The sequence below is a fragment of the Pyrgilauda ruficollis genome, unplaced genomic scaffold, assembly GCF_017590135.1.
Source record: "Pyrgilauda ruficollis isolate IOZ18807 unplaced genomic scaffold, ASM1759013v1 scaffold8, whole genome shotgun sequence".
In the NCBI taxonomy this organism is placed as follows: Eukaryota; Metazoa; Chordata; class Aves; order Passeriformes; family Passeridae; genus Pyrgilauda; species Pyrgilauda ruficollis.
Window position 1 is genome coordinate 86,253 of NW_024529932.1, and position 27,240 is coordinate 113,492.

A 27,240-nucleotide genomic window follows, 5' to 3' on the forward strand; every position below is an offset into this window, starting at 1 on the left:
CCATGGTTCTTATCTCAAATCTAAACCCTTGTATTTGAATGGATTCCTCTAGATTCCAAGGGTTGTTTGATTGGTTTGTTTAATGCTGGTTTAAAACCAACTTGGAATAGCTTGTTTTTAATGTTCTCTGAATAAATCCATAATCCTTTAAAAAGAATTGGTAAACCTACCTTCCACTACAAAAAACATGCTGACCAGCTTACAATAGAATGGTGAGGGTTGGAAGGGAGCACCTCGTCTGTAATCCACCTGCTCAAAACAGGTCTAGCCTGCAGCACAGTACTCTGCCCCAGTTCTGCTCATGTTGTGATTATCTCAAAGGATGGAGACTTCACAGCCCCTCTGGGCAACCTTTACCCAACTTGACTCTGCTCAATATTTCCCCTTATACTGAGCCAAACATTTTTAAATGCAGATGCATTCTATTGCATATCCTTCCATCATGCTGGAGGAAACTTTGGCTTCTCCATCTTATTTAGACTTTCATACTACGTAGCTAATTACAGCACTAAGCTCTCTTGATGCCTTCTCTTCTCCAGCCTGAACATAAAGGCAAGTTCCTGAATTAATGCAGTCCTTGGGACTTGTTTGGGAGTCAAAAGCTAAGCACTTCAGCATGTGTTGAACAGAGTGGAAGAACTGTCTCCCTCAGGCTCCTGGCCGTGCCCTTGCTGTGGCAGCCCAGGAGTCCTTTGGTCTTGTTTGCTGTAAGCTGTTGGCAGCTCACGGCAGCTTCTTCACCAGGAAGCCTGTGTCTTCTACAGCACTGCATTCTAGACACTAGTCCAGCCTTATTGATCCATGGGCTTTACCGATGCCAGATACTGGGCTTTGCACTTGATTTTTGTTGAATTTCATTAGGTTTCTCCAGGCTACCTACCTGTGAATGGTCACCCTTTTCCTCCTGCGTACTAACTGCTCCTCCCAACTCATCGCCGTCATCAAATGTGCTGAGCTTGTGCTCAGTCTTCCAGGTTGTCAATCAGGAATTAAGGGTATTGGCTCAGGTATTGAGCCCAGAGTCAAGCAGTCATACTGCTGATCTCCACACTTCAAGCCTGATGGCCCAACCAATTTTCCAGAAGCCTTATGAACCAGTTATCCAATCTGGAACTCACCAATTCAGTTATAAAAGTACTGTGGGAGACTACATCAAAGTCTTTGGTAAAGTCAAAATATACAACATCCGCAAGTTTCCCCTTGCCCACGCATCCGTTCATCAAACCTTAGTTACTGGTGCTACAGAAATAACTTTGTAAAAATTAATTTATGCCTTCAGCAACTGATCTACCTTGCTTTTAAGTAACTCTAGGTGTTTAATGCCTTTACCTATCATAAATACATACTTAAGTATAAAATTCTTTTCAAAACACATTGCGTTGTGACCAAGTTTTCTAACTGTTCTTACTAAAATTTTTGAACTCAATGCATTAAAAGCCTTAAAACAATGATAATGCCTTTAGCGGTATCCATTTACCTAATTTTAACTAATTTATTTGGAATAAAGAAATGGAGGGCAATTCTTTAGTGTTGCAAGTGTCACTATGTTACTGCTGTGATTGTTAAAAATATTGATGGTTTGAAATTTCACACTGTCCTGATTTAGGGCAAATTTGGGAGAAAACCTCCAAAGGGGTTCCTCTAGAAAGCAGATTCAAGTGACCCCTCCTTCAACTGGTTTGGAAAAAGATTTCCTTGGAGGAAAATGGAAAAAAAAACTTTATTTAACAGGCAAAGCATTCATCAGCACAAAAAAAAATTAACAATATTTAACAATAAAACCTCTTGCTGCTCCGAAGAGATGACAAAGTCAGAAAGTCCCTGGTGGGCTATAGCTCAGCTCACTCAGTTTCTTATCAGTCCCTCTAGCGCTGGTAATGCTGCGGTCCAGGCTTGGGCCGCAGGTGCAAGTTCCTAGTGCTCTTCTGGGTTTTCAGTCCAGAGCAGGTTCAAACTTCAAAACGAAAAACCACAGTCCAGGGAACTTCTCTGCCTCAACTAGCTAAAACTAACTAAAAACCCAAGGAAAGCTCTCTCCTGCCATCTGTCTGTGCTGCAGACAACACAGTCCAGGAGAAGGATGCGGGGGAGCAAATGCCATCCCTGATAATAAGCTCCGTGCTTCTCTCCCCCCCTTCACTCTTGGAACCAGTTTTAAAGGTGCAAAACTTATGTCTGGGCTAAACAGATGAATGTGAATACAATTCAGCATCATAAAGTCACCCCAGAACACACACTCACACAAGACCTGAGTCCACAAGACACTTGTGCTTTTTTCTCACTCTGGTTCCCAAACCATCAGGTGAAACACCCAGTTAGACCTGCTGTGCTGTGCCAGCCCAGCCCGTGTGGTCTGGGCTCATCCTTATGTGCACAGCGACCTGGTTCCTGAGAGTTTACCTGGTTAAGACACCTAGTAATCCCTGGGTGAGGGTGGGACCTGAAAGTATCCTGAGATCAAATTAAAGTCTCCTTGGGCAGAAAGAGTATGCTGTGGGTGGGGATACAGCCCTCAGTTCCCCCTCTGTTCTCAGACTTTTTGTGATTCCAGGCCTCTTCCTGAGCTTTCTGAATGTGCCCACCCATTGAGAACAATTCATCAGGCTGGTTACATTCATCTTGAAGCAGTTGTTCACAAAAACTTGTAACAAGAAAAATGGTTATTGATTAAAAACTTTGCTGCCAATATTCAGTACACTCAGTGAGTTATGAATGCTAACCTAGGTCCAAATCATTACTTAAATTACTGGTTTGTTATGAAATGTGTTTTCATTATGAATCTTAAAAAGGTAGCATTCAGTAATACATGAAAGCAAAATGAGCAGCTAAATTTAAATGCAGTTACATTGCAGCACTCTTCTAAATTTGTTTCTTGATTAAATTGTATCAGAAAATTCTGAATTTAACCCACACCAAAAATGGTAATAGCTGATAGAATCAGTTATAACTTGAGACTCAAAAATCGTCTTGCTCAAGAGGAGGAGTCTCATATATCAGACAAGTGAAATAAAAATTACTTTTTCTTCTTTGAATCAATCTTCCCACTCTCTATCTTGCCGTTGTACTCCCATTCATTAGATCCTGCTGGATTAGTGCCCTGCTGTTGCAGTATCAGTGAGGCATTAGATTGGCCAATTTCAATGTGACACCACCACTTTAGGATTACAATTCACATTTCAGGACTGACTTGTGGATGGCAATACTGGTTTATATTATGTTAACGTAATAGTAATACATACCCCATGTTTAAAACTTTTAAAGCAGTGCCTGTGTTACCCAGCAAGTGGTAGGGCTATGGCATTTGGCTTGCTACTCATGCAACACAATTACTTGAACTGAGAAAACCATACCCTCTCTCATGATATATCCATAAAGGAAAATTAAAGTCCACCCCCTTCCTGGGAAAGTGAACGGATAGTTCCTCTAGCAAGCATTAAGTCTTGTGAAATGGTGAGTTGATCTAAGAGTGCACTAATTGCTCCCAGTTTCTCCCTGTCCCTTGCATCAAGTCTGGTGCTTTCCTGTGCAGCTGGTAAGGCACTTCAGATCACCAACCAACAGAAACTGTGAACATTAAACATTTTCCCTTATGTAAGTTTTCAATGTTCAGCAGCCGTACTGGCTCACTGTAGAGCCACACAAATGTCAAAAGCTGGCATTGAAGCAGCCATAGAAGGTGACCGGAAGAACCTTACAGAGGTGACACCACTCTTACAGCAATAATCTGATTAACTCAACCCATAAAGATTTACCTTGAGAAACCCATTAACTGATCTGAAATTCCTTGTTTGAAAAACGCAACATCAGACATTTTTAAGCATCAATCGAGACCATGTAAGATATTTTCCAATATATATTGACTAACACCATTGACTTGATTAGTGATGATGATTAAGGCCAATTATTCTGAACACTCCTGTTTCAAGTTAGGGTCTTACACATTGATTAGTAAATAGCACAGATCACAATTATTGAGCGTGCTAAAAGATGGGCTGGTCAAGCCATAGGCCAGGTTCCACCGTACTGTGCCTGCCTTCACATGTGGGTGCCAGCGTCTACTTAAAATTGTGCTACTTCCCATCCAGAAGAAATATTTTTAAAAATCTGCACACATTTGTGTTTCCCTAGGTCATGAAAAGCTCAGCACACAGTTCAACCTACACGACCAAAACTCATAACTGGGCCAAAGCTGTATCCTATTTCCCCCATCCCTTTCTGGTGCTGCCCGAGCCACATGCTGGGCATTTCGCTAGACAAGGACAGAACAGCCCGTCCAACGCGGGCCGCCACAGCAACGGCGGGCGAACGCTGCAGCAAACGCGGGCGGACGGGATGGGGCGGCACCCGTCGGGGCCGGGCCAGGTGCCGGCGGTAGTACCCGAGCCCGTCTCCTCTCTCGGCTTTTTCTGGGCAGCGGGAGAGCAGCGGGGGCTGCGGAGTAAAAGGTGCCCGAGCCGGGGCTGGGGTGGCCTCAGCGCGCCGCTGCCTCGGGCTCCGCCGGGCGCTCGCAGCCGTCACCCCGCGCAACGCCGGCGACGCGGGGGATGCGAGCGGAACGGGCGCCGGCAGCGGCGGCGGCAATGGGGGAAGGCGGCGGCCGGCGGGCGGCAGAGCCGGAGCGCTTGGCGCTGGAGCTGGGGCGGGGGAGGCGGAAGCAGTGAGTCCGGCGGGGGACGCGGCGAGGCCGGGCACGGCGGCGGCTCCAGGAGCGGCCCCTCAGCAACGCCCGCGGGGCGCTCCCGCCGTCTCCCTGCGGCAAAATGGCGGCTGGCTCCGCTGCGAGGGGAGCGGGCGGGGCCTACGGCCTGCCCGGAGCCCCTCAGCGCGGCCCGGCTGTGCGGGGAGCGCCGCTCGCTCTGCTGGGCACCGGCAAGGGCTGGCCCGAGGGATGCGAGTGGCACGAGGAGCCCGAAAAAGCGGGATAATGCCAGTCGTAGTGGAAGATAGGGCCGGCTGCCGTGGTTAACGGCGGCAGGCAGCTCAGCACCCACACAGCCGCTCGCTCCCTCTCCTGCTAGTGGGTGGGATGGGGGAGAGAAGGAAGGAAGGGTGAAAGAGAGAAAATTCGCGGGTTGAGACAAAGACATTTTAATAACTAAAAGGGAACAACAACAACAAAAAGGAAACAATCCCAAGAAAAGCAACTGATGCAAAAACCTCCAAGTGCTCACCACCAGTGGGATGATGCATTTCCCTAGGCAAAGCAGCCCCAGCAAGTCCCAACACCTTAGTTTTTATTTCTGAATGTGACATGATATAGTGGGATATCGCTTTGGTCAGTGGGATCAGCTGTCCCAGCCATGTCCCCTCCCATCTCCTTGTGCAACTCCAGCTCTCTCTCATGGGGTGAGGAGCAGAAAAGGCCTTGATGCAGTGTAAACAATGCTCGATGGTAACCAAAACATCACTGTGCTATCAACACAGTTTTCATCACAAATCTGAAACATAGTCCCATATCACCTGCTGTGGAGTGAATTATATGTGTCCAAGGCAAGCACAGTACACTGGGCTGGGAAGCCACTTTGGGGGAAAAACAGAGAAGACTTTTACGTGGGTTCATGCCTTGCTGGGGGAAGATGAATAAAATGGAGAATAAGGTGCTCCTTATGCACACTTCTTTCTACAGTGTTGAGTAAAAGTGGAAAGCTGCATTTCACCTAGGGTCAGTAAATATCTCAGAGACCTCTAAGTAAGGTACGGCATCTCTGCATGCAGTTTGCAAGGATGAGGACTTGTTCCTTTTAGCAGTCAGTCCCCTTGCTAAAGCAGCAGTTTTTTCAGTGCTTTGATAATTGATGATGCTCATGCCTGGTGGGATTGTTTTTTTTCCTGTTTGCTTAGGAAGCTACACATTTTTCCCTTTGTTGAACAACATGATTGCCTTTTGAGTGTTAATAAATGGAAATAGGAAATGTTGGAAGCTCCTGTGCCTGAATTCAGACTCTTGATATTTACATTTACATACCATTTTCAAGCATTCTATTCATACTGATTTTTCACCTGAAAAATCAGTATGAATAGAATGCTTGAAAATGGTATGTAAATGTAAATGTTTCTTTCAGTGTCTGAGCTGCAGACCTCTTCAAACTAGTCCTGCAGTGTGGATTTTATAGAATGTTCATTCATAAATTGAAAAGGAAAACCCAGTACTAACAGAATCAAAATGGCACAAAAAGTAGCTTGGACATACTTGCACCAATGTGTAAGTAAATGACCTTTAATAAATCTCCTGACTTAGTAGTAGTGTCTCAGGGTAAATAGATCAGTTATCCTCTGCATGCACCAGTTATTTTACCTGACATATGATATTAATGATGATCAGGTACAAAGCTGAGTTGTGGTGACTTATGGATAAAAGCAAAATATATAATTAATAAAAACCTTTATGGTGATGGCATGCCAGTAAAAGACTTTCAGCTCCAACTCGGTTCTACAACTATTTTCTTTGTGTGCAAATCAACAATATTGTCTGTTTCCCATGAGCTATTTATTCAGCTTAATTGCCAATGACCAGGCTTGTTAGACATCTCCACCTAAACCAGTGGCATGTGTAGTCAATGAGTACAGAAAAGCTTTTTGAAGGTGTGATTCATCTGACCTACTTTGCCTGGCTGTTCTAGCATGAGATGACTCACACCCTAGGAGGTGCCAATTTCTCTCCCTTGGGTAGAAGCAAGCTGAGGATGAGTGGCTTGCAGATAGATGTCTGCATTCCTTCACTGCCATCTCACCCTTGTCATCATTTTACTGGCGTATCTGATTGTTGTGCCAATTAGGCAGTTTGCTAACAGCCCACCTACCCCTCTCATTTAGCAGTCATGAAGAAGAGATTTTTACTTCACAGAGTAAATTGAATCATTCATGTCCATGAGAGGTCTGTTCCTGATGTACCTACTGACTCTTCGATGATTGTGGATGTAGTACTGTGAATCCAGTTTTTTTCTGACTGTAATGAAAGTCAGCTCAAATCTAACTCTGTATTGTTGTGATCAAGATTCAGTGCACGTTTTGATTGGGAAATGTCATGGCAAATGTTTCTGGGAGAGAGAGAGAGAGAAGGCATGTAATACTGCAGTGTACTTCTTACTAGACAAAGAGGTCTTAAAGACATGTATTTATGCATGTCAGCTACTTAGTAATGTTGATGGAATTGTATGTTACTTCAGCTTGTGAGATTTCATTTCCTGTGGCTTTCCTTGCCAGGAAAGATGCAGCATTTTCCCAGCACATTGCTGACTGCAAGTGTCAGGAGTCTGGAGCTTTCAATACTGTACCTGCTCTTCCATGTGGTGCCCCTGCACTGTGCAATATTGTTTCTGCTTTGTTTGTAGATTCTGAAGGCATCTGTGCATTTTATCTTCTACAGGACTTAGTAAAGAGCTGATAGATAGAGCTGATTCCCTAGAGCTGATGACTTGTCCTGAGCTTCTCCTGATTTTTCTCCTGAGTTTTTCTCTTGACTATAGAAAATTGCTTCAGGCAGCCTTTTGCCTGATACATGTTCCAGATATCCAGACCTGGGTAGCAAAACGTGCAGGAAAATAGTTTTCATCCTAAGTGGCTGCCATTGTCAAGTAAAATAATACCTGTAGACAGCCTGAAAAAGAAATTTAGCTTTTTTTTTCTCTTTTGTAATTTCAATCAGAGCCTTCTTATCTGAACTGCATATTTTTTTCTCATTTTCTTCACAAGAGCTTTTTTGTTATGCTTAGTATGCAAGGATGTGATTAGGTTCTCATGATGACTTAAATATGAGGTTTCAGGATTTACAGGCTTTCTTCTGTGATGACTGTAAATTGTCCATTGACATGGAGAAGATTTATAGGCCTTGAATAGACTATTTATGTCTAACACAAGTGAGGTTGCAGGTAAAAAGTGCAATGCAGTCCCTCTAAGCAAGGACCAAGTTTCTGGGCAGGTAGCCAGCTATACACAGCTGCATTAAATTGACACTAACAGATACATGGCATGACCTTCACTTCCTTTCAGAATTAGAAATAACTCCAGAAATGCAAAATTAACATTAAACCCCAGCAATACTTCCCAAGCCGCTCAAAGTGATTTATTTCTACATCCCTTCTCTGTCTGGGCAGGGATTGCATTTTACTGAATATGCACTGCCTGAAATGGAGTTGTTTTACCCTGGATGCATTCTGGGTGCTACTGGACTATTAAATGTTTAATAATAATTATATTTTTTTGAAAACTGGTTTCTGTTGCCACATGGAAAAAAGACTTTCTGTCAGTGTAGCAATTACAGTGTGACACCTGACAATTTAGCATTTTCGTACATATATTTATCAGAACAAAATATAATTGGAATTTGGCTTCTAGATTTGTTAATGGTGCAGAAAGAATAATAAAATCTAATGAAAGAAATTTTGTATCTCGTCTTGGAATGGTAACGGAAATTGAAAACTGGAAATATTGGATTTAAAGAGTTTATTCTTCCTGTGTTTTCCCTCTGCATCTGAGCACTTAGTTAAGATTTCTTTGAAAACTAAAACAATTTCATTTTGATACACCTCAGCTCTGGTTACAGCTTTGACTGTTTCTAATTTTCAGTGTTATTTCCTTTAAAAAACTCCCATTTTAGCACTCACTGTCATCATAATTTCCTCTTTTCCAAGCTCTGGGAAGTTGATAGAAATCTGCTTTGCAGAAACCTTATCTATTTGTGTTGAAATGATAGCAGCAATGTAGTAGGATTTTGTCTTTCTTCTTCCTAGCCATCTGCCTCTTTTATTTGGAGTGGGAGAAAACAGGCAGCAGCAATCAGATTTCCTTTGGCTTTCCTACATCTGAAGCTTTTTGAGTCATGCTTCAAGGCTTCTTTGGCTGGGTTTCACCTTTTCCTTTTTGTCTCTAGCAAGTTACCAGTACTGTAGTTATTTTTTTGCCAGTGTGCCCCCTGTCTTAATTTAATGTTGGTAAAGACAAAAAGAGCAATGGAGCAGGGAGGGCTTGGAAGCTCCACCTCTCCCTTGCCATTCAAGATGTCTGTCCTACTGTTCTCCAGTGTGTCTCTTTCACTGAAAAACTTGGTTTACCTTAAATTACTCTTCTTTATATTTCTTTGCAATTTCAGCTCTTCAGCCCTCCTTATTCCAAGTTTACCTATTCAACTCCCTATGAACAGTTGGTTTGTTTCTGCAGCTTGCAGTTGAAATCTGTTGCTTCAAGCTATGAAAAAGAAGTGTCACCAACTGAATGTGAGCACGAGTGCAAGAGGTGATGCAGTTCCTCAGTAATCAGTATCTGTCATCAGAGATTTGATTTCTCAGAGGTTTGATAATTATATCTTGAAGAACATTTCTCACAGGCATGTTCAGAAAATGAATATCCGTATTGACAATGGAAGCTCTCCTTTAAACACCCCCTCCCCCCAATATTACAGCCTAATAATTTTCTTTCTTGCATGTTTTAATGAACTAGGCTAAAGTTGCAAAGACACCAATTATCATATTGGCATTGTAAAGCATTTCCCAAAGGGCCTTCTTTGTAGAGTTTGTGTTCTCAGTTCTTTTGGAATATCTTAATTTGGACACTGAAAAATTAAGGTACCCAAGACCAATTGACTGTTTTTTTGAAATGTTGGCCTTCCAAACTTAGCTTTAAAGGACAAAGCCACAAACTGTCTCTGCATTTTTGGGCATTGTGTTTTTTGCTTGCATCTATCCTGGTGTGGTCTGACTTCCTGAGACCTCACAGGCAGGAGCATTTCTCCATAGACATCTCCTCAGAGAACCAGACTGTTAGCATGAATATGGGCAATAACTTATCGGTAATGCCTTCTTGATGTGATCAAGATCATAGGGTTCATTGTAAGACACTAAACTACCATCTGGCCACTTTGAAGGATGAGAGTCACTCAGCACCTTGTCTGAAGCATGCCAGGTGGGTTGTGCTCTTGTCAAAGTCCCCTGCTACCTTCAGCTTCTGATCACACCTTCCAAGGCAGAAAGAGCCTGGTTTTCACCATACCTTTCAGCTTGCTGGCTGACCAGGATGGACAAAAATATATTTTCCTGAAAAATGGTGGCTTGGGGTCCTGTATTTTTTTTTAACACTCATCTTACTTTAATTACTCACTTTCTTTTCTGATAGTCATAAATCATCATTTGTTTTGATTGGATTTAATATGGATGCAATTTAGGAAATGACTATTATTGAGCAGTAAGTCAAAATGAAAAACTAATTCAGAATTTCAAATAGCACATCTCTCAGGCATATTCTTGTTTTAAAAATATACTCATTGGGCATCTTTTAGTTGAAAAACAAGGGTCAGTGTCCCCTCTACATTTTTTTAATTCTGATGGATAGCTAGAAAATTATTATATTTTAGGAAATGTCTATCTTGGGTTTTTGTGGAAGTAGTTTTATTCACAAAGTAGAAATGCTTCATTGTTTTAAAGGCACTGTAGTAACCATTTTTCAATATATTTAAGAATGGACAAGATAATGTAACTACATAGAAATGACCAATACATCTGAATCTTCTGAATCAATCTTCTGAAAATATATTTGAACTATTTTTTTTTCTGATTTCAATAATGGGACTATTGAAATGGTACCAGAGCTATTTATTGGCTCGTGTAGCAATTTATTGACTTCTTTTAATACCACAGGCAGATGCTTGAAAGCTCAATATTTGAACTGAGAAACACTGTAACAGAACTGGAAAAAAGTCTTAACAGTGTTGAAAATGAAGGTAAGTAAATTACAACTGAATTTCTAATTGATTAGGAAACATAGATAAATAATTATTTTAGGAAGGACCTACAGGGGCTCATATATTTATTTAGAAATTTAAATTTTCACTTTTCAAACATGACTGTTATAACTGTGGTGCTTCAGATGTGAAATTAAGAAATACTACGTGTGGCCACACTAGCTTTTTTTGTTAATTATTCATGAAACTATGAACTATATAAATTCACAGAGTTGGTTAATATTCTGACCACAGTAAGCCTAGTGAAAATTTCCCTTGATTTACATTTTCAAGCTCTTTTATATGCAAAGATGAAGATTATTATTATGAAGATTACTAAGTGAAGACTTTCTCAGTCTTCAGTTAGTTAAAAGGAACAGTTTTTAAAAATGCTTTTGCTTAAAATGACATGAACTAATCCGGGAAATAAAATAATTCTGTACTTGTTCTTTAAGATAATGAATGGAAAACCAGATATGAGACACAAGTAGAATTGAACAAACAGCTGGAAAGGCAAATTAATATTCTTCAAGATAAGGTGGAGCTTATTCATGGAAATCCAGCAGGTAGAAATGGATATTTGTATCTTTTTCAATAGAATTAGTGGTGATTAGAGATGTTGAAATTATATCAACAGGTCACAATTTTCTGCTTATTTATAGATAAACTGTCCCTTGTTCGCATCTTTGATAAAATGCCTGTGGTAAGTACTGTGACATTTAGTTGGCTTAACAACAAATCACAGTCTAATTGAAAACTCATATAGTCTTTGTTTTTCATGACAAAAAATAGCAGCAGCCTGGTCTAGAAGAAAAAACAATCACTTCTGCTTATGTTTTTATTGTTTCATATATGCAATTGCTTATAAAATATTGAGTAAAATCCTTATGTAGGAAGTACATAAAACCTGAATGTTGGGAAGAGTTATGTAGTGAAATTTTTTCCATAGTGAAGGTTTTATAATTGAATCTGCAGTAAGGCTTACAATATGAAATAGCTGGACTAGATCTATGAATAAATGAGAAAACATTAAACCTCATGGAATCATTTAGTCTTTAACCACTCGCAGTAAAAAATGTCTTCAGTTTTGACCAAATGGAATTCCAGCTGTTTCAGTCTTCTTGTCCTATCATTGGGCACTGTTGAGAGGAGCCTGGCTGCTTCTTCATTCCTTCCCATCACAAATTTATACACATTGATGAGAACTACTGGGCCTTCTTGTCCCCAGGCTGAACAGTTGCAGATCTCTCAGCCTTTCCTCATCTGTCAGGTGCTCTGGTCTCTTAATCACCTTCATAGCCCTGTGTTGGATTTGCTCCAAGAAGTCCATATGATTCTTGTACTGAAGAACTGGACCCAGCACTGCCGCTAGATCTCTCAGGTGCTAAGGATAAGGGTCAGATTACCTCCCTTAACCTGTTGGCAACACCTTCCTAGTGCAGCCCAGGAACCACAGGCCACCCTTGCAGCAAGAGTGCATTGATTTCTTAGGGTCACCTTGCTCACAAGGACCCCAAAGACATTGTCTGCCAGGTTGCTTCCCAGACAGTCAGCTCCAGTATATATGCTGGTGCCTAGATTATTTCTCCCCCAGGGGCAGGACTGCATTTACATTCCACATGATTCCTCTCTGCCTGTTTCTGCAGCTTCTTGAGGCCCCTCTGCATGGCAACACAATCCTCTGTTGTATCTGCCAATAATCCCAGTTTTCTATCCACTGTGATAACCTAGATGAATAGTTGGAGTAACATTTTGCATGATAGAGTCACAGGAAAAGTCCTCATTTTACAGTAAATTTTTGCATCACTGAAGGAAGTATTTGTTTTCATTTTTTAAATTTTATTCCTTAATGCATTCATACTTCATGTCCTTTATTTCAACACAGCTTAAAACATTTTTTCTGCAATCTTGAGGAGAAAATGCCAAGGAAAAAACCCTAGCAAATATTATGGCAATTTTGTCTTCTAAGGTAGTAAATGAAGTAAAAAAATCATTGTCGATTCAGAACTGCTTTTTCCTTAGCCTGTCATTTGCTGAAATATGAAGTTTGACAACTTTTCTGTTTCTTACCCACTTTTAGAAATAGGGAATGTAGATAAAGATATGGTAATGCCTTGTAACACATTGTGATAATGAACATTATGAAGCAGGGCTGTTGTAGTTTTTATTCCTGTTGCTTATACTTACAGAAGTGTTACCATCTGACTTTTTTGGTCCTTCAGAATCTAAAGATTGTTGGGAGTTTAGTGACCCTAGAAGAGGCTGCATGCTCTGTTAGTGAGAAGGATAATTATCTGCTGCAAGCAGGGTGTGAATAATTAACTGCTTTTTCTGATCTGATCCATGGCTTTCAAACAGAAAAACGTTTTTGCCAGTTTTAGTGTTGTCCTAGAGACCATGGTGTTTTGTAGGTAGGCAAGAGTTTTTTTCTTTAGAAGCCAATTAAAAAGAGAACAAAATCTTCCCCATCCCACTTTCCTGTTTCACTGAGTTCATCTGAAAATACAGCTGGGATTATGTTGAAAGAAAAGTCTCGAAGACAGAGAACACTGATCTAGAAAATTGACAGCAGAGTCTGCTTTGGATGATATTATTCCTGTCAGCCTGTAAAACACAGACTGGCATGCATAGTTACAGTATCACAAGTATTTATTTCTGTCCAATTTCCAGGACTCTCCTAACCAATCCAATTACACCTTGCCAGGCACTCCAGGAGGCATTACCAGAGGGATAATCTCCCACCAACCAGTACATTTCTAATCCCTGCTATGCACTGCACTGCCTGCTCACCAATGAGCCGTGGTTGTGAGAGGTTTGATTACTGTTCCCATAAAGGGAAGAATGCCAGCCCGACTGAAAGGTTCATCCTGCCAGAAGGAGTCTAGAAGGGAGCTTGAAGAGTCCTAGACTCACTTAGTGAAGCCTGGGAAAGTCTGGAATCCATATGCTAGGCCATGCATTTTCAAATCCTTACTTAGTTCTTCCACCTTAGAGTTAATAAATCCTCCTGTTTGCTAACCAGAAAGGGAAATGTTTTAAGGATTTAATGAAATGTTTCATTTTTTTCTTGTTTTGATTTTGGGAGATGGAAAGAGCACAGAAATATAAAGGCTGTTGTTTGGGTTTTTTTGGTTTTTTTTTACTGAAGCCATTCAAAAATTATTTACAGATACTCTTGGAGAATGAGGAGCTGCTCTGCTTTTTATATATATAATTTTAGAAGATAAAACGTTGGTAAAAATATACAGATAATTTTTTGTGGTGTTCAAGAATTTAGGTTTGTTAAAGCTCTTCTGGGGTTTTTGAGGGTTGTTCAGTGGATTAGGGGAGAATATTTAGCTTCTTCACAGATGAGAATAAAGAGCAGATGTGAGTGGTAGAAAAACAAAGAGTTTTCAGCCAGTCATCAATATACATTTGCTTAAATTAAAAATGCTGAGAGTGGGCATATAAAACATCGCGTGTGTGCCTGTAAAATCAAAAGTACACTGTGATATTCAGCTTTCAACTTGCAGTTGCATATGAATAGGAAATATATTCCTCTATGAAAATACATTTCCTAAGTGTATTGCATAGGAAGGATTTCTTCACTGAAAGGTTTGTCAAGCACTGAAACAGGTTGCCCAGGGAAGTGGTTGAGTCACCATCCCTGCAGGTATTTAAAAGACAAGTATTGTCGCACTTGGCAACATGGATTAGTGGTAGACTTGACACTGCTGAGTTCATGGTTGGACTTGATCCCAAAAACATTGATTCTGTGATTGTGTGAAGCTCTGTGGAAAGATTGAAAAGTGGTTCTTTCAGCAAGGTGATGCAATTCCTACAATGTGGCAACAGTAGACAGTAGAATTTCAGTAGATTTTGTTTTGAGCAATGTATTTAGAAAATTAAATATTATTTTCAAGAATTTATAACCTGTCTTCCCGAGAAACTTATAATTATAATTAGGGTTATTAGAAGGACCTCTAACAATTCTTAATTTACTGAACAATTTCAGCTATATTTAACAGAGGAGTTATCTCAAAGATGCTGAAGAGATTTAGCTCACTCAAGCTAGTTATTTAAGGTCCTGCTATAGTGAATAGAGGGAGGAAAACTTGTCTATAGAGTAATTCAACCTATTTAGATATAGGTAGCATAAAATATTTTCTTAATATCAAGCACTACAGGCAAAAAAAAAAAAAAAAAAATATTAGTCATCAGGGACCTGGCAGTTAGCAAGCTATGAAAACCTGAATGAAAGAGAAGAATACAAATGCAAATTCTGGAGTGATGAACAAGGAAGCACAGAGGATTTTCTGTGTTGAAAAATTGCAGTAATTGTTGCAGATGGCTTGCACTATTTTTGCTTTAGAATTAGAATTGAACTGAAGAATAATTTCTTTCTATTAAAAACACCCCTACATCATTTATGTATACAGTTATTATTCTGAAGTCCATATACTGATATGAGATAATTCTTTTTTATTGATTCAGAAAAATTATGACATCACATAGCAATATATGCAGAACCAATACCTTGAACACAGAAATTCTTACTGCCAGGGTCTAGAAAATAAATTTTGTGTACTGAGGGCAGATTAAAAATAACAGTGACAAGCAGAGGGAGTTCCAACATTGAAAACTGTTTAGTCAGTAATTTCCTTTATGTTCCAATGAAAAATACAACTGTCATACAGTACTTCAGAAATAATTAGAGAAGGAACGCATTCTCTCTAAAGTATAACAAGATGTGAATTTTACTTGCATCTTTTAAACATGCTGCTTTCATTTGTTTGCATTTTTTCATAAAATGAGTTTTGGTAAAATACATGTTCTCTGCTAAGCATAATTTCCTATATAAGCAGAAAGAAAACTATTCCTTTCTCTCTCACCATTTCTGCAGGAACAAATCCCTAGACAGGAGCTTTAGTATGCAAATACTGAGAAGCACACTGCGAAATCAGTTCAGAAGAGCACACTCCTGATAGCATTGCCTTAGCAACGCTCTAGTTAAGATTAGCCCAGGAACCAGGGCTTCTGGGATAAATCGCCATTTTTTCATAATGTCCAGCACCACAGAGGAGAAAATTCTGACATTAAGGGCCAGATACTTGCTTTACAAAGCTGCCTTTCTATAAGGACAGTGACCACAGAACTGATAGCCTCACACAACCACCTCAGAGTGTTTGCTGTCAGGTTTAAAATATAAGCAGAATGTGTGGCAGTGTCACGCTGGAGACATACGTGATTGCAATATGACTGGAAGGGAATCTTGGGTTTGTGAAAATATGCAGTGAAGACTTTGTATTTCAGTAGGCATTGATAACTGCCTATAGGGAATATCAGCACTTAGAATGTCATAGGAAATGTTGACAATTCTTCTAGTAAGTGACTTAAATGACTCTTGTTGCTCTTCCTGGGTTAAGCCATGAGGGGCTCTATGGAAAGAAGAAATCTGGTATCCTAATTTGGTTTTTCATGAAACTTGGAAGTATTTTGGAGAAAGTTCTGTCTCTGCTCTGACTGCCCTGAGCTGTTATCCTGCCTCCTCACAGACTTCCCCTTCCTAGTCATTTCATTTGACCTTCAAATAAATACTTCAAATGCCTCCAAGAGATCTTTTTCCTTTCCATGTCAGCTTGGCATTAATTGTTCCTCCTGGTGGCCTTATTCAAACCAGGAGACTGTTTTACTCAAATCACTATGTGGTGTGTCTAGTGGCACAATACACTTTGTGTTTCAAAGAAAACAATCAGATGAAAATCTTGGAGTCAAGTGGCATTCCTATTTGTCTGTTCTCAAGAATTCCTTAGTTCCTTGTTCTATCAATCTGAACCACAGCGCTGGAAGTCTCCGTTTTAACTTCCCCTGCCCAAGTCAGCGTATAACCCCTGTGAGTATTGTGTGGAGACCACTGAAATAAGGATTTAGGGAGTGAGCATCCCACCCCTGTGCACTAGTACAGCGCACTAAGGCAATTCCACTCTGGGTCAGGTTTGGAATCTAAGGATGATGCTGACCACAAGGGGGCACTTGGCATTTAGGCAAGTGCCGAGAGCCTTTCCTTGCCTGTGCTGACTCTTACAGGATCCAAGTGCATATTGCATGGGGAAATATGCTAGGCTAAATAATTTTGAGGTATAATTTTTTTTATAGGGTGTATGACTCGTGAACTTATTGATACCAATCTAAAATCAATTTCCATTTCAGTAAAACTAAAGATGTATTATCTGGTTTTGCTACTAATGAGTTCTAAATGATATGTTAAAGGCTCCTTGTGTTGCTTTTTTTTTGAGCAAAACTGACAGATATATTGCTTTTGTTCTAAATCATAGAGAAAAATTAAAGAGGAAGCAAATTGCCATAAGGATCATTAGTCTGCATGAGCAGGGCTCCGATAAAAACAGATTTGAACTTCTTGATGATTCCATAGATTTGGCACCCTGTCTGTTGTGAAATGGTTGTTAGAAATTGTCACCTCTGCTCTGTTGTCACTGAGAGCAGGGCAAGGAAGAATCTAGAATGAGAGCAACTTGTGTGGGTGGCCTTAAAATTCACTTACAGTATCTTTCCGTATAATTTCATTTTCTTGCAATATTAAGCCAAATATGTAACTTTAGTCAAGTGAAAAGAAAATGGTGGGAAAAAGAAACTGGAGAATTGGTGTTCCCTTTGTAAAACTCTGGACTTTGTCATTGCTAGGCACAAGATTAATGTGTCTTTGCTCTGAGAGTGAATCATGCTAAGCACCACAAAATTCTGTTATATAAAGGAAGTATTCATTTAAAATCTCAGTGTGTCTTTTAGCTTTTTACCAGCTTGCTCAGAGTGGTTTGACATGGATGATGTATTGAAAACTAAGGATCTTAAATTCAGGTTAAATGCCTTAGTCAGCTTATGTCTTCTTTTCAGGCATACAATGTCCCACTATTCAAGGCTTAGTAGAAGAACCTATAATGAATCTATCTTAAAAAAAGATCAGGATTCAGTTAAACTACTTCTAAAAAGCTTTTCCAGAACTTATCATACTGTTTCTTCCTGGGGTTTTGTAGACAATTTTTCATTCTGGGGGAAATTGCATAGCTAGGAATCTCCTTCTGGTTCTCTTGAGCTCTCACTGGCCCTTTTTTTGTTTTCAGTCTTTTTCATGATATAAGAAGTCTGCTACAAGTCAGTATTACTACATGTCTTAAGTTCTGTTTTCTATGAATTTTTGTGTTGTTTTACAGTATGAGGTACTAAGCTGCTTATACAACCATGATCATAGAGAATTGAATCTGTTTTGGTGAGGTTTCTTTCTGCATGCTTCCCACAGAATTCAGGAAAGGCAAATACAGCTCTTAATGATTTGTCTGACTTGATATGCTGTTGTTTCTCATTTCTTGATTTGTATTGATGTACAGCAGCTAAAACCTGCAGATGAACAAGGACTCTGCTAGTTCCCCAATGACTGCCTTGAAAGTAGGAATGGGAGATAACTTACAATCAATCAGTCCTGGCTAAAGCAGACCTCTAGAACCTCTCTGAAGTTTTGTCCTTTAAAGTTTCATAGTGCCTGGTTTTGAAATTGCATTCTATAGTGTTTGGGGACTTGGAGAGGTCGTTTACTTGAGTAGGAACATCTGTGTCACGAGATTTCTGCAAGAACTTCAGTACTGCCATACTGAGATCTGTGTCATCAATTAGGTTCATGGATGCAGGAACAGAAGTTCTCAAGCAGGGTTAGCTGAGTAAATTTAATAGGTATTAGCTGTGAGAAAGGTATCTAGATTGGAATTCAAACAGATTGCACATTAGAGATGGAAAACCAATAGGAAGTCAGTAAGAAAAACCCAAGAAGTGTGCCTGAAATCCTGTCTTCACTCCAGAAATAGACATGACCTTTCAGCCTTTTTCAATTTTTCCATCTGTTTCCATGCAAATATTTGTATTTCTGACTCATTGACAGCCTGGCTTCAAAAATTGTGTCAGCACTAGTTAAGTATGACGGTGGCAAAGGCATTCTCAGGCTATGAGATATGAGAGTTCAAGCTCTTGGGGAAGCAGAGGACTAAAATGTAACTCAACTAGTTTATTTCTGGGTTAAAATTTATGCTGTTAAATAGAAGTGGCTTTCTTCCCCAGGTAATATGTGTAGAACATCCTTGCCAGGGATGACCACTGGAAAGCTTTGTACTGATACTCCATGAAGGTTTTCAACAGCAAACCAGGCAGCTCAGTTCACCTTGGTCTTATGGGCAATCACAACAGCAACAGCTCAGATGCCTCCCTGAGATTTGACAAAAGCAGATGTGAAGAATGTAAGACATTGCATAGACTGCTTTATTAGCACTAAGATGTTAAATTCTGCCTGAAGTGCAATTGCAACTCCAGTCCTACTTTGATTTTGGGCCTCATTTCCCAATCTGTAAATTTTGAGTGATAGCCTTCTTATTTCATAAGGGATTTGTAATCATGGGTTTATTACAGTTTCTGAGGTAACTGTGTACTTTTAGTCACGTTATCCACCTATTTCCGTCTGCTTGCTCATCAAAAGCAGTGTAGTGCACAGTTTGTTTGCTTGCATTTGGATAACATCCTTGCTCCAGAGCTGAATGAATGGCCAGGCATCTGCAGTGGACCAGCTGCATTGGCAGCAAAAAATAGACAGTGCTTCTGAAAAGACTAATGAAAAAAGATCTAAAAGTAGTTTACTTTGTAAGTGAAAGAACTCAAAGAAATTAGATGAGTACCATCACTGAGGAGGTACCAAATTGCTCTGTTGTAAGTAACAGCTGCAGCACCAAGTCTTGCTGTCTTATATAACAATGATGGACAATCTAGTAAAGAAATAAATAGTGTGTTGTGGATTTACGTAGAACAAATCTGGAAAGCAGCATGAACTTTTGTATTTACTGTATTTGAGCTATGGTTTTTGATACAAAATATGTAGTAGGTGGTACAAAAGATTTTGTACAAAATATGCTGTCACATGGTTATAATCATTAATGTGCACTGAGGTCAAGGCAAAAAAAATTAGTTTTCTAGTTCAAGAGTGCTGAGGTCTTCTCTGTCTTGTTTAATTCTTTAGAGACACTGATGTTGAAATGAAACAGCACATGACCCTAGTGGAATTAAGCCAAATCTTCTCTTTAATCTGCAGTTTACTTTTTCTCCTTGAATTGGCCAGCATTGCCTGAATCGACTGTAGAAGCCTTCTGTACTTGGACAAAGATTTTGTCTGCATCCAAGATACTTCTGATTTAATTAGGAAAAAAACCTGCAACTACTCCTCAATTCTTTTCATGTCTCCAGTATGCCTGTTATAACAGATTAAAGTTAATAATGGTTCAGTCCTGGGCAAAATTCTCCTCAAAGATACAGCTCTTCTGTATCTCTTTTTGTCTTTTGAACAGTGTGAGGGGCTAGTCTCTCTTGCAACATGTTTAAAATTACTGTGCCTTTCACCCTGCCATGCAAAATCTTGACTTTAACAGAAATTATCCCTATGGAAATCTTAATGAAACCCAGAATTTTTAAAATGAAAAATAAAATGTGGAGCCAGAAAGTAACATGTTATGCAGAAAATTATGCAAAAGAATAAAAGTTGCAATAATCTGCAGATACTAGAAAAGACTGGAGACTTAAAACAGGCAGATATAATTTTTTTACCAGCAGCAAGCACTCATAAACTCTCTGAGAAATAAACCATATATGGATACTGGCCTTCTGAATCTGAGAGTAGCATGATAAATAGGGAAAAATTTTAAAATTCCCATGGAAAAAGAAGGGAAAAATATTTGGAGAGTTGTTATCTTGTTTCAGTGTTTACCAGGAGAATCTGGTAAACCAAGGTTTAGCAAAGCATTAAGGCATGAGAAGAAATAACTGATTATTAAGGGGATGGTCAAGTAATCAGTATAGAAAGGAAAGGATTCATCTATTTTGTCTAAGGAGGTGCTTGTGTTAGAAATTAAAAAAACCAAAAAACTAAACCAGATACTTATTTTACACAGGGGACCTGAGCAAATAAATGGAAGAACCTGACTGACCAGGAATGTAATAGCATTGATAGCAAAACCATGATGGGATAACAAGTATTGAAGGTACACACTTGCCAGGAAAGAACAAAACAGAGATAGATGTGGTATGTAGCAGACGTGAGAGACTTTGACAAAAATGTTGTTGATTCTTTCTTCATCAGCTGTTTGGATGAATTAATCTTGAGGATGGAATGGAAAACAAAGTTTAGTCACAACAGTACTGGGAAATAATATTGAAATGGACATTGAACAATATGACTCTTAAATATTAGGACAAAAATACTTATATGGTAATAAAAAAAATACTTTATTTTTCTATATGTAGTTATATGTCTACCTCTTCTCTAGGTCTTTTAATTCCTACTATAGGCAGTTACAGGTCTTATTAATACAGTCAACTGAGTGAAGGAATTTGTATCTAGATTTATTTGGTTGGCATCTTCAGTGGAATAATTGCGTAAGCAAAGAGTCTTGAAGATGTTTCAGTGTGAAGTAGCCTTTACTGCTCCAGGGGGATGCGTAACCCATGTGTCATATCTGCCACACGTGAATGCCTTGGACTCTCCAGAAGAGCTCAGATGGAACTGAACTGAGCTCTTTAGCTGCTTAGCTGAATGAATCACTGCACATCATTGATTGTCTTCACTCTGACTCTTCATAGATGTTCAGTTCACATTTGCACACTCAAATGCAGATACCTTCACCTCAGACTGAATCTATCCAGTCAAATATACATATAAATATAATATTTAGATGGATGAATTTTAATATAATATTATTAGACTGCTAACAGAAATTGTATTGTATGTTAGACTTGTAAATAAAGACTAAAAACTAAGTGCTAATACTGATGAGGCACAAAACTCAATGGGTAATTAACACATTTTATCAGAAAATAATAGATAAAATGGACACAATACTATTTTAGATTTTTATGATCTACAAGAACATTGCAGAAAATCCAGTCAAAAAACCTGTCAGATCAAATGATCATGAATTCATGCACTTTAAACTAAACATGTATATATTGCCTAAGTATTAAGTAAAGGCAGAAACAATAAAATGCAGGAAAGGAAAAAAATAGCTAATGTCAGCAAGTGCTTGGAAGGAGAAATGACAACAAAAAAATTCTAAGGAAAACTCAAAGAGCTGGATATGCATAAAATGAGGGAGATGGGTAATCCGTATTTCAGGATTCTGAAAGAACTGGCCTGTCACATCACTGATATGATAGCAAGTGGTTCTAATAAATGTGCACATTGTGTGCACTGGAGAAAAGCATTTTTTTATTTAAAAAAGAGAGTTTTAAAGAGAGGAATAATTGTTGCAAAATTAAATTGAAATATGGATTTATTAAAAGGGGCTCATGGTGGGCAAACCTGTTGACATTCTGTGATAAAACAATACATTTGTTGTCACAATAAATACAGTAATCTTGTTCACTGTGACCTCTGATAAAGATATTATGTCACTTGGGAAGTGACTGATTAATTTGGATAAAATGAAAATGAATAGATTTGTTAGAGGAGTAAAGAGCTGGCAAATGGAACATGATAGCAGTGATTAGTGGAGGAGTCTGCTGGGAGAGTACAAGCAGAGGTCTTCCAGGACTAGGTTTAAGATGAACCTTAATATTTAATGCATGACCTTGATACACACAGTAGAATTAGATTGTGATATCTCTCTCCTGAAACCAATTATATAATATAATTGGGATCTGGATGTGGTTTAGAAAAAGAAAGACAGTGAAGACTAGATTATTAAAAATGTGAGTAAAATTTAATAGTGTAGACCAAAGGATTTAGAAATGACTAAAGAAATTATGTTATGAATTGAGAACAGATACAACTGCAGAGGAGTATCTGGGTATTCTAGCTGATGCCTTGTTGACTGTGAGCCATTTTGTGCAGCTGTGCAAAAGGAAAATGCAAGCCTAAAACTTGTATAGGTAAAGAATTATCACTGATCAAGGCAGTGGGATGGCTTTTGGAGTACTGCATACTGTAGGCCAGTTCTGTTCTCTAGCCATAAGAAGGTTGAGCTCCAGCCTGGTGTACAAAGCGATTACTAGGATGATAAGATGAAAGGACTGCCTGGTGTGTGAAAGATAATTTCTGCAAGTTCAGCTTAATCATCCTAGTAAAATGAATGTGGAAAAAAAAATGCTCATGTCTTCAGTCTATGCTGGGGACGAACAGCGGGGAGGAAGAAGAACAGTTATTTAAAACACATTTAAGTACAAGAACAAACAGGTGTAAACTCACCTTGAATAATAATAGAATAATGGAGTAGTTTCAGTTGGAAGGGACCTTAAAGACCATTTCATTCCAACCCCCCTGCCATGGACAGGGACACCTTACACTAGATTGTCTTGCTCAGAGTGCCATCTGACCCTGGAGACCACCAGGGTTGGGGCATACACAACTTCTCTGAGCAACCTGTACCTGTGCCTCACCACCCTCACAGTAAAAAATTTCTTCCTAATTTCTAATCTAAACATGTTCTTGCAGTTTAAAGCCACTACCCCTTGTCCTGTCACTACATGCCTTTGTAAAAAAGTCTGTCTCTGGCTCTTGTAGGCCCTCTTCAGGTACTGGAAGTTGCTATAAGATCTCCCCAGAGCCTTCTCTTGTCTAGGCTGAGCAATCCCAACTTTCTCAGCCTGTCTTCAGAGGAGAGATACTCCAGCCCTGGGATTTTTGTGGTCCTTCTTTGGTCCTTCTCTGCTGCAACAGTCCAGATCCATATCTTGGGAACCCCAGAGTTGGATGGAGGACTCCAGGTGGGGTCTCAAGAGAGCAGAGCAGAGGAGGGAAATCACTTCCCTCAGCCTGTTCACCACACTTGTGATGCAGTCCAGGAAACTGTTGGCTTTCTGGACTGCAAGCCACATTGCCAGATCATGCCAAGATTTTCATCTACCAACATCCCCAAGTCCTCCTTCTAAAGACCGCTCTCAATCCATTCTCTGGAAAGAAGCCATTCTCCCTAGACTTCCTGTTATCACTAACATACCTATAGAAGCTTTTCTTGTTGCCCTTGACATCCCTCAATGAGTTTAATTCTGTCAGGACTGTAGCTTTCCTAAACAGATCCCTGACTGTTCAAACAATCCCTGTACTCCTCCTAGGCTACCAGTCTGTGTTTTTAGGCTTCCTCTAGGCTCTCTAGGCTTTCTCTAGGCTTCCTCTAGGCTTCCTTTGTGTGTTTGAATTTGTTCAGGAGCTACTTGTTCATCCACACAGGCCTTCTGGCAGGTTTGCCCAAATTCCTCTTTGTTGAAATGCAGTGTTCCTGAATTTGGAGGGCAAAACTCATATAATTATGTCCCTACTGGATGGAGTGGATCAAATTATGAATGGGATTATGAAAAGCAATTCCCTGTGTTAGTAGTAGATGAGGACCTGCTTGGGTCCTCCCAAATGTGGGTGTGTGTTTTAATTCCATTACACAACAAGCAAAGATTTGGCCAGTGCCAGTAACCAAAAATGGACTCTACTTCTGTTACTCATTCCTACTGTAGACAACATAGATGGCTGCACACCTAAGACAGTCTCCCCACTAAGTATTGCTTTCTAGACAAATTGGTATGAGTTACCTTTAATGTCCCATGTGGCTCTTCAACCAGCCCAGCAGCTCTCTCAGCAAGTAGTTTGAAAATGGATGTGCTGGTAAGACATGAAATCTTCTTCCTACTAAAAAAGAGCCATCAGAGGGAATTTTGGTTAGAACAAAGGAGCAATTCTGACTGGTCACTGCAGCGTGACTTTGCTTAAGATGCCAAGGAGCAGCAGTGTGGAAAACTGTACCTGTGTCATTTTAACACAGTGGAAATGTGTAATGAATAACTGGTAATTGTAGCATGTGGTTAATTGCTTTAGCCTCTGCAGTGTGCCAGCTAGAACCATGAAAACAAAAAAAAAAAATGCAGAGGAATCAAAGAGAAGGACAAACATCATAAAGCTTGAAGAATAAGGACTATGGTGATGACATCTTTATGGAGAATAGAAATAGATGTAAACCACTGTTTTATTTACCATAACCACAGGGTTCCTTAAAGGAGGTTCTTAAACAACAAGAAGAAGAGAAGAAGAGTCTCCAGAATCAGCTAAAGGACTATGAACTTAGGCTGGAACAAGAAGCAAAGGTTTGTCATCACTCTATCCCTCTAGACTGCAAAAGCTGTTATGTTGTGTGGCAAACAGATTGTGTGTGGAACACATAATAGAATAGTTCCAAAAAAATGTGTCACTGGAAAAAGGCTCTGCTGTATATCTGAATCTTCTGTATTATTCAGGTTTTAAAATTTGTGCTTAATGATAGCCTATATCTCATTTTAACTATAGGCTTACCACAAAGTTAGTGATGAGCGGCGCTTGTACCTCTCAGAGATCTTACAGGTAAGAAACATGCGTGACTCAGTAACTTTTAATGCTTTCTTAATATAACAACAATGTCTGTAATGCCATTAGATCAGGGTGTTTTATTACTTCATTTGTATACCAAATATCTTACAAAAGCTGATTTTGAAAAATTTTATTGATGCAAATTATGTAATACATGAAATTTTATACTGCAAACTGGAGAAACCTGTAAAGAAATATGTAAAGATTTATAGTACTTCTTATTCAAGAAAAGCTCTAAATTCCTAAATAATGTGAAAGTAATAGCTTAGTGTGATATTCAAGAATTGCTGCCACTGAGTCACTTTCATAGCTAAGTGGGGTAAAAGCCTGTAATTAGCATGTGTTTGCACAGTGGGCAACTGATTCTCTCACATGGTTCATTGCTACTTTGGGAAATCTAAAAGAATTGCTTAAATGAACTTTCCAGCATGAAACCAAGAAAAAGCCTGGGAAATGCTCATGATAACTGTTAGTATTTTTACATTAGCAGTGAAACTGAGAACTTCTGGAGGAAGAAAGGAAATAAAAGCAGATTTTATTACTGAACATGCTAGCAAGAGTGCCTATGTTCAGCTCCCTATAAAAACATTTAAATATGTGTAAGATATCATTTGAAGTGAGGTATATGCACTGGCATGTTGCATAGTGAGGCCCTGGGGTCTAGGATTTTGCCATCAACACTTGAGGCAGTTAGTGCATTATATTTTCAGCAATTAATTATTTCCTGTCATGATTTCAGTATCATATGAGAGCAAAATAGTCATCCTCAGATTAATATTCCTATCTTTAGTTCTCTAACATCAAATGGCCATTGTAAAGTAGTTCTAGCGGAATCATCTGTAATCTATGAAGAAAGAATCATGTGCAAAGTATCACATCTGTTTTAGGTCAAGATGAAATTTCCCTGGGGACTTTTCTGTCCCTCCTCCTGAACTCTAAGCAGAGTGTAAGTAAGTAGTTTAGATTAAACATCTACTTTGTACATTACTGATCTCATCAGGGCAGTCATCCCCGCATCCCAGCTGCTGTGTGCAGTTTTGAGCACCTCAGTCTGAGAAGGCCATCCAACTGCGTGAGTGTGTCCCAGGGAGGGTGTGCAGTGTGGTCTGCCCTCAAGGGCAAGATTTCTGAGAAGCAGCTGAGGTCACTTGGTTGGTTCAGCTGGGATGAGAGAAGGCTGAGGGGTGACAACATTGCTGAGCAGTGACCTCACCCCACACTACACCTTCCTCCGGGGGGGCAGAGGAGGGGAAGGTGCTGATCTGCTCTCCGTGGTAGCATGTGTGATAGCACATGAGGAAAGGGAATGAAGCTGCATCAGGGGAAGTGCAGACTGAATGTTAAGAAAAGGGTCTTCATTGAAAGGGTGGTCAGTCACTGGATCATGATCCCCAGGGAATTGGTCATAGCACTAAGACTTCAAGGAGCAACTGGATAACACTTTAATTTTAGGTAGTCCTGCAAGGAGCAGGAAGCTGGAATTGATGATCTTTATGAGTCCCTTCCAGCTTGAGATATTCTATGATTCTGTGGTTTAATGTTGATTTCAAAAGGATCAGTGATTTATCTGTTCCCTTCAGGTCTTTTTCTACCATGAATTTGATTTGACTTTTATATTATTTTAAAATCTGTATATGTTAAAATCTGCGTTCTCTTTTAACAGTTCCCTTTAACAGTAGAGGCAGAAGCAGACGTACATTCAATACAGACTTTTTCAACTGTAGTAAAATATCAGTATTCTAGAGTCTGCACAGTAATATTGGCTGCTGTTGAATTAGAAGGATTTACCTGTAGGCTAACAATTTCCTTGCACAGTAAATATACCACAGGGTATTGCTGTCCTGTGACAATAGTGTATCCTAGTGACACACTCTTATTTACAGAGAATAGATATAGTGCTCTTTTAAGCCTTTATCGCATTATATTTGTATTTTTTTTTTTTTTTATAGCTGACAGTAAGAAAAAAAATATCATAAAATATGAGTTTTTTACTGGTAGGTATTAAAAAATACCAGGAGGAGAAAAACCAGCAAGTTTTTCCTGCTGTGTTTTGGATCCCTCCTGAAGCCTGCGGCAGAAGCAGAAGACAAAGATGTTTCTGAGAGGCCATTTCTTTTAT

General features: G+C 39.5%; 1 protein-coding gene across 1 annotated transcript in view; it reads left to right on the top strand.

Annotated features, from left to right (window-relative positions):
* The first annotated feature begins 1,801 nt into the window (after positions 1–1,801).
* The window catches only part of LOC121364121 (coiled-coil domain-containing protein 169-like), a 29,751-nt gene continuing 4,312 nt past the window's right edge, over positions 1,802–27,240 (top strand). The window contains 9 exon segments of the mRNA XM_041487117.1: positions 1,802–1,874; positions 3,597–3,716; positions 4,190–4,362; positions 4,476–4,657; positions 10,629–10,711; positions 11,167–11,277; positions 11,374–11,414; positions 24,764–24,862; positions 25,062–25,115. Of these exon segments, the coding sequence (XP_041343051.1) occupies positions 1,802–1,874; positions 3,597–3,716; positions 4,190–4,362; positions 4,476–4,657; positions 10,629–10,711; positions 11,167–11,277; positions 11,374–11,414; positions 24,764–24,862; positions 25,062–25,115 (936 nt within the window).